At 36.5% G+C, this 7,590-nt stretch overlaps 1 protein-coding gene and 1 long non-coding RNA gene across 2 annotated transcripts; one reads left to right on the top strand and one right to left on the bottom strand.

The window, feature by feature from the left end:
- Nucleotides 1-1,150: 1,150 nt before the first annotated feature.
- On the top strand, nt 1,151-2,247 carry LOC113315295. Its single transcript, XM_026563591.1, has 4 exons — nt 1,151-1,431; nt 1,599-1,761; nt 1,869-1,958; nt 2,041-2,247. The coding sequence occupies exons 1-4, from the start codon at nt 1,151-1,153 to the stop codon at nt 2,245-2,247; spliced, it is 741 nt and encodes a 246-aa protein (XP_026419376.1).
- Nucleotides 2,248-4,321: 2,074 nt separating this feature from the next.
- Nucleotides 4,322-5,636, bottom strand: LOC113317670. The gene is made up of 2 exons (XR_003343823.1): nt 5,481-5,636; nt 4,322-4,776 (listed from the first exon to the last, which is right to left on the bottom strand). It is a non-coding gene; the product is annotated as an uncharacterized LOC113317670 (long non-coding RNA).
- Nucleotides 5,637-7,590: the final 1,954 nt, after the last annotated feature.

Below are 7,590 nucleotides of genomic sequence, written 5' to 3'. Positions count from 1 at the left end.
GATTGGTTCAGGGACCATATCATGTTACTTGGTCAAGCTAAATTACAATTTGCAGAAGGATTGGACGTGCTAGCTGAAGGTCCATTCACAACTGCGAGACGATTCACCGGTTATATTACTCGTGGTTATAGCTTCAGAACAGTCAGTAAGGATTCTAGAGCAAAGACACAGAACAGTGGTATTGTAGTAGAGTCAACAACACCTTTCTATAGGAATGCAGCGGATCAGAACCCGAACAATGATACTGAGCTCACATATTATGGACAAGTTAAAGACATAATTGAGCTGACTTATAGACAAGGCCGTAAATTTGTATTATTCGAGTGTGACTGGTTTTATGTTGTTAGTGGATCAGGCAGAGGTAAGAAGGTAGATAACTTAGGGTTCACTCTCGTAAATTTCAATCATCGCATACCAACACAGAAAGAAGAACCTTTCGTTTTGGCCTCTCAAGTGCGGCAAGTTTTTTATTCTCAAGATCCTATAGATTTGGATTGGCACGTGGTGGTAAGGAATAAACCCAGGGATGTTTTTGACATGGGTGAGGGTAATGTTGATGAACTACTTGACATTGATCCATTTGGAAGGGATTCTGAGCAAGTCGGTATTGAAGATGATGATATCAGCGTTGTTAGAGATGAAGGGAGTGGGGTGTTTGTTGATGCTCCAGCAAGGAATGTTAATAGTCAACAAGGTGTAGAAAACGGAAGTGTTAATGAAAACATTGAAGAAGAAGAAGAAGATGACGAAGAAGAAGAATACGTCGGGGACAAGGAAGAATCAGAAGATGAAGAGTACGTAGATGGGGTTACAGATAATGATGATGGTGGTGATGGTGATAGTGATGGTGATAGTGAAGATGATGGTGACAGTGAAGATGATGGTGATAGTGTTGACCTGAATAACTGAATCGATGATGATTAAGTTCATCATTTGTAACTTAATTAGGATTTTCTATTTGCGAACTAGTTCTGTACAAGTTTTGAACCATTATTTGTGCTTATCATACTACATTATTATTTGTCCTTATTATACTACGTTATGATTTGTGCTTATTATTTCCTTAGCAAGAACTGCAGGGGACCTGATGTTGTTTTCTGTACTAACATCATTGGTTCCCTTTACGTCATTTGTTTCCATGTGTTGTAGGATGACTGATCAAGAAGGGACAAAAGGAAAGGGCGTTCGAGGGAAAGGAAAGTTGTTATTCCTAGAAGATGTCGAAGAGGGACAGAAGCTACCAGTGGAAAACTTCACGAGTCAGCCTTCTGGGGAGCACCGATCAGATCTAGCTCATTATATCGGCCGTCTAGCTAGAGATGGTTACATGCTGCCATTGTCCGTATCCAATTGGAAGTATATGACGCCTAATCGGATTCAGAAAGCTTTGGATGATATAAAGGTGAAGTTCGTTGCCCTTCAAATTATTTGGTAATAATTCAGGATAGTAGTTTAAGTTGACATCTAATTGGTTTCATTTTGTTCAAGTTTGCATCAAATTTATTGACGGAGCCATTCATTTCCTAATAATTGTGTTGTTTTTGTATTTAATGACAGAATGTATTTGACTGCCTCTAAGAACTTGATGCTTCCATCAGGAGTAGGCTTAATCATTATTGGAGGGATCACAAACATACAATGAAATCAGCAGGGTATGATCCGAACAGAAGTGAGGCGCAAAATCTTGCACACCGACCTGCAGATGTTGTGGAAAGTCAGTGGGCGCCGTTAGTTAAAATGTGGAATACCCAGAAAAATAAAGTACGTATTTGTTGTATCCATGCTCTTATTAGACCTTCTATCATTTTCCCACTAGCGCAAGGCTCACAGCAAGCGTCATTTGTTATTATGATTTTGTTTTGAAACAGGAGTTGGCGGCTAAGAATAAACAAAATAGGTCCAAACAAACAATTCAACACACTGGTGGCTCCAAGCCACATATGGAATATGCAAAAGAGGTAAAGCTTCTGTTCAGTTTGATCTTGGTGAGGATGTTTCGTATGTTATATGCAACCAACAGCACAAAATTTCATTTTACAGATGCTAGCCAAAACAGGAAGGTTCCCTGAACGACACGAGATATTTCGTAGGACCAGGACAAAGAAAAGGAAAACATCAGATCCAAATGAAGAAGTGATGGATCCTGTTGCTGCTGAACAATACGTATACCTTTATACTTTTAAGTTTTCTTTCGGGTCATCTGTTTTTTGCATTTGTAATTCGAATTGGCCTAACTTTCGAGATTGATTTACTTGTAGGATCGAATGGTGGAAATACACAACCAGGCTAACCAACCTGGATCTGGAGTCGTTTTAGGTGGACGAAATGATGCATTTGCGGCTGTAATGGGACCAGATAGGCGTGGTCGGGTCCGTTGCTTTGGCAGAACTGTGAAGCCGAAACAGTTTTTGGGCGAGTCATCATCATCAAGTAAAGTCGTTCAATTGACAGAGGAAAATGCAATGCTCAAACGAAGGGTTGCAGAATTGGAGGCTCAAGTTGCAGTATTACCACCAAATCAGAACAACGAAGGACTCGAGGTATCGTACATCATTCACTTTTTTTTTCTTGTACATGCAATTTCAGTCAATAGTGGAAATATTTTGGCAGAATGCAACTATTGATTGTTGCCATTTTGAATTGATATGATTAACCTTAGACTCAGTGGTTATTTAGGTATGTATGAGCTTCCGTGTTATCTAAGTCACTATCTCTTAGGCCACCTGACACAAAATTAGGTTCTCAACTATGCCTTAAGCGTCATTTTTTAGGCTTCATCATGGTCTCTAAGAACTGGGGAGTAAGTATTGAATATCTGGAGTGGCTTTGCAACATGTGCGCTGTGACTTAAAGTCAGCCTATGACCCTATGTCTTAAATTTACCTTAATGCTCTATGTTGTGTTAATTGACGAAAAGAACAGTCTCCATTAGAATCTCAGAACTGATTGTTGCCATTATGAATTTGTTGCAGGAAATGTGACATGGAAAGGTGCAGGAAGGGTTAGTTGCCAGATTTTGACAGATGATAGACAAATGATAAAATAACACTCAAACGCCGCAGGCCGCTAATTGTAGTTAACAGATGAGACACCATTTACTGTAGAGATTATATGAACATCTAAACTTTTTCTTGTTTTTTGAGAATGGTTGGGTCTCTTTTGTAAACAAATAACTTGGTTTTTGAGTATCCATACAAAAAAAAGTCTTCTATGAGTTTGTCTCTGTTCTGTGGATGTATGGCATTCTAGTTGTCTCTAGTTTTATGATGTATGGCATCCAATCCTATGAGGGGATGGCATTCTGCCAATTAAAGCAGGGGAACAGAGCTTCAATATTCAGATATTAGGGACGGTTTTTAAACCGTCCCCATTGTTCCAGTTTAATCTTGTTTTTCTGGCGGTTTTAAAACTGTCCCTAAAAGATGGAGGCGTCCCTAGAAGAATTAGTGGCGGCCAAAAAGAAACGTCCCTAGAAGATGGAGCTGTCCCTAGAAGTATTAGTGGCGGCCCAAAAGAAACGTCCCTAGAAGATGAAGACGTCCCTAATAGTACTACTGACGGCCACTCAGAACCGTCCCTAGAAGGTAAATCCGTCCTTAGTAGTATTAGTGACGGTGGATCTGGGGACGCAGCAACAAACGCCCCTAATAGCTTTTTGGGACGGCTTTCAAGTTTTTGGGATGTTTTTATGACCGTCCCTAGAGGCCTTCCGTTTTGTAGTGCTTGTTGTCCTGTGTTACGTTCAAGAAGTAGCATTCCAAATCCAAAGACATCACTCGTATCGGAAGATTGACCTGTTATGGACTACCGTTCTTCGTACTGCACTTGTCACATGTGAATTCTGATGATCTAAAGGTTGGCTAACCCAAAATATCTAACTAAAGATTCACAGTAAGCATACATAAAGTAGAATATTGGGAGTTTCAACATTCGAGTGGCTCATTTTATATTTATGTTGAACCAAAACGAAACTGCATCATGCAAAAACCAAAGGCATAAAGACATGCAAACCAAGTATTAGGGATTTCAATACCAAGACATGCCAGGGTGGAGACGAATGCAAGCATACCTTGATATATCATAGATAGCGCCAAAACGGTAACTACATAAACACCACAATATTAGGGAACAAAATACATGAGCTGGATACAAAAAAGAAAAAAATCCTTCCAGAATCCCATGCTTTGCCCCACCATTAGAAGAGAGCTCAAACTGGACCAAAATCAAACTGCATTGTAAACCCTCACGAAAGGACAGAAATGGAGAAGACACTCTTCATTATTTGTACAGTTAGGCTCGTTTCACCCCAAAGCAAAGATTCTACTCCAATTAATAAATTAATAATACATAAAAAGCCAAAAATTTAACAACGTGCATCTAATAGATTCCATACATACAGTAATTGGAGCAAGAGAATTGCAACGCCAATGGTAGAAAACCATGGTTCTACTAACAAAAAGACAAAAATGAAGAAGACACTCTTCAATATCATATGCTCGACATTAATTAATCAAATTACTGACAAAAAGAAACTAACAAAATTTCTTCAAACAGCGGTAAAAAAAATATGATGCCGAACTTACTATGAGTCTATGACCATCTAGAACTCACCCGAGCACAGTTCATTCATCCATCGCGCGCTACCTCATCATCCATATTTTGTTTCCGTGTGTTACCACCAGATAACAACAGCATCTGCTCCTTCTCTATCAACAACCACTTATCTTCATTACCAGCGACTCGAGCTCGATCATGTACAACAATCAGTCCATATGACTGATCAATAGCAACATAAATAAAAGTAACTACAACAAGTTAAACCCCATTAATAAACCTTGCATCTCTTTGCATTATCACTTGTTATAAGAATAAAAAAAAGAAATCAACTAAGAGACAGGAAAAGAAAAAATCCATATCTACATGTTAGTCACATAACATAACTACGGTTTTTAAACAAAACTATATATACACCAATACGTATAAAGATTACAAAATTACAATCACATTCAACTAATATTGAATCCCAGAAATTAGAAAAATCCTAAGAAAAATAAACATAAAAGAGAGAAAAATAAATCCGTCGAAAATTTTGATCAAAATACTAACCATAATAATATGTCAAATGGATTATCATCATCCTGGAAGAAAAGATAAAGCCTTCTACTCCTGGCTAGTTGTTTTTCTTTTCTTTGTATCATCATTAATGATGATTTGTTTCGTAGGGAAGAAAATCTAGGTTTGTTATAAGAATAAAAAAAAAAAATTCAACTGAGAGAACGGAAAAGAAAAAATCCATATCTACATGTTAGTCACATAACTACGGTTTGTAACAAAACTATATATACACCAATACATATAAAGATCACAAAATTACAATCACATTCAACTAATATTGAACCCCAGAAATTAAAAAAACCCTAAGAAAAATAAACAGATAAGAGAGAAATAAATCCGCCGAAAGTTTTGATCAAAATACTAACCATGATAATATGTCAAAAGGATTATTATCATCCTGGAAGAAAAGATAAATCCTTCTACTTCTGGCTAGTTGTTTTTCTTTTCTTTGTATCATCGTTAATGATGATTTGTTTCGTAGGGAAGAAAACCTAGGTTTGTTCCTCGGGTTTCTTCTTAGGTTTTTCTTTGTTTTTTTTTTTTTTTTTTGTGTGATAAATACAAAAATTTCTTAAAAAGCCTTATTTTCTCTCCTTTGAGGAAAAATGGAATGGAGCAATTCTAAAAATGGGTGGAGGTCACCTTTCAACATGGGGGCTCGCATGAGTTATGATTTTAAAGGAGTTAGATTAGATGTTAGACGCTCGTCATACTATGCGGTTGACCAATCAAAACATCCATTTATCCATTAACATTTTGTGTCGATGACATACAATGAATGAACAAACATTAACATGCATTCTTTGTCCAATAACTTTAATCTAGGTATAAAACGCTTTGGATATACAGTAAATCAACAAATATATTTTTTGATTTTTTTTCTTAGATCCGCTCCTGAAAAATCTAAATTCTTCTTCCTCGTCTTTTATTTCCTCTCTGACCTAATTTTATTGTTTTTTCGGTATCTTTTTTGGTTTTGGATCTAAGTTCTAAGATTCAACTTTAACCGGATCTCTTTGATCTTTGTTCTCTAGCTGTATTAAGTTTTACTTAATAGCTTTAGTGTTGGTTCCTGATCTTTATCAACCATCATTTCTTCTTTCTTTTTCAGTTTTTATTTCTTGGTTTTTCAGCCTCTTTTCTTTTTCAATCTTAAGGTTCTGCTGGTTTGGGTGTTTTAATTTTCAACTGAGTTATAAAATCGTGCAATTGTTTGTTTGTGGATAAAAGTGGTGTTTACTGTTTTGGGTTGGTATTTTCATCAAGTTCTTATAGATCTTTTTGATTTTTTCAATCAAATAGCTCAGGCTCTTCTCTGCAAAGGGAGAAAACCACTTCAAAATTCATTGTAGACAGTTTTAATTAGACCAACAGCCACAGAAAAGTATCCTTCGACAATTTTTCCAAATCCAGATTCACAGACTCCTTCACTGGATCACATGTCAACAACAAGAAGTTACCCAAATACACCAAAGACACAGGACTCTACAAAGACACATAAGACACAAGACACTTCGAAGACACAGAAGATACAAACAACAAAAATCTATAGACTGATGCAGAAGAAGACCCAAACCGATCCCGACCGAGTCAGTTCTATGAAAACCGAGTTAAGGTATAATGGTTACTTGTGTTACTATTTACTATGAAAAAATCATTGACAAATGGTTGGATCTTTAGATCCTTTTATACCTATATCATGTGTTTCGATATGATTTTGAAAAAACTCTTGAGGAATGGTTTGATTTATAGATCCTAACATCTCTACTAATTGTAGTTTTGTTTTATGGTTTGGATGCGTTACTTTTGATCCAACCAAGACCATTTAAACTATTTATGTTACTTTGGAATCGGTTGGGAATGGTAGGATCTATTTTTCAGACTTGGTCCTGTAAATATGTTGCTAACCACTTTGGACATCTTTATTGCAGGGTGAAAAACTTTGTAATCGCTAAAAACTTTTGGGTCAGTCTTGTAATCGCTATCGTTGAATCGGAGATCAATGATCAATATATTTGAGGCTTGACTATTTTACGAAAAAACAAAAAACAAACATTTTTTGTCCCGATGACATATCTATTACATATCTATTGCATCGATAAGATGTTTATATTATAGAGGTGGGATCGGCTGACAGGGCTCAGGGTGACAGAGTATCACAGGGTCATATGAACCGTTGATCCACGATAAATAGATGGGTGAGATCGTCCATAGTTATATAAGTAACCCGGGTTACCCTCAGGCTCAATATCGAGTTCCAAAAAATAATTACCGTATCTCACTCTTTTATTCCTTTGGATTGCCCAGCATCTTGTATTGAATAGATTTAGAAATTATGTGATCTTCATTAATTACCATAGAGGTTTATGATTTAATCTTTACATTCGTTTAGTTTTAAGGATCAATAAGTTTTCTATTTTTGATTCGGTGGAATAAGAAAGGGATTCTTTAAAAAATAATAATTAATCATCAAGA

The sequence above is a fragment of the Papaver somniferum genome, chromosome 10 (genome assembly GCF_003573695.1).
Source record: "Papaver somniferum cultivar HN1 chromosome 10, ASM357369v1, whole genome shotgun sequence".
NCBI classification, from domain to species: Eukaryota; Viridiplantae; Streptophyta; class Magnoliopsida; order Ranunculales; family Papaveraceae; genus Papaver; species Papaver somniferum.
The sequence above is the reverse complement of the archived record's forward strand: the minus strand, read 5'-3'. Positions and strand labels throughout refer to the sequence as shown.

Excerpts from the sequence above, each read along its gene's own strand:
- LOC113315295 (XM_026563591.1), top strand. The coding sequence starts at position 1,151 with ATGACTGATCAAGAAGGGACAAAAGGAAAGGGCGTTCGAGGGAAAGGA. Across the intron at positions 1,432-1,598 it reads GTTGCCCTTCAAATTATTTG|GAGTAGGCTTAATCATTATT; the intron begins GTAATAATTCAG and ends TGCTTCCATCAG. Across the intron at positions 1,959-2,040 it reads ATATGGAATATGCAAAAGAG|ATGCTAGCCAAAACAGGAAG; the intron begins GTAAAGCTTCTG and ends TTCATTTTACAG.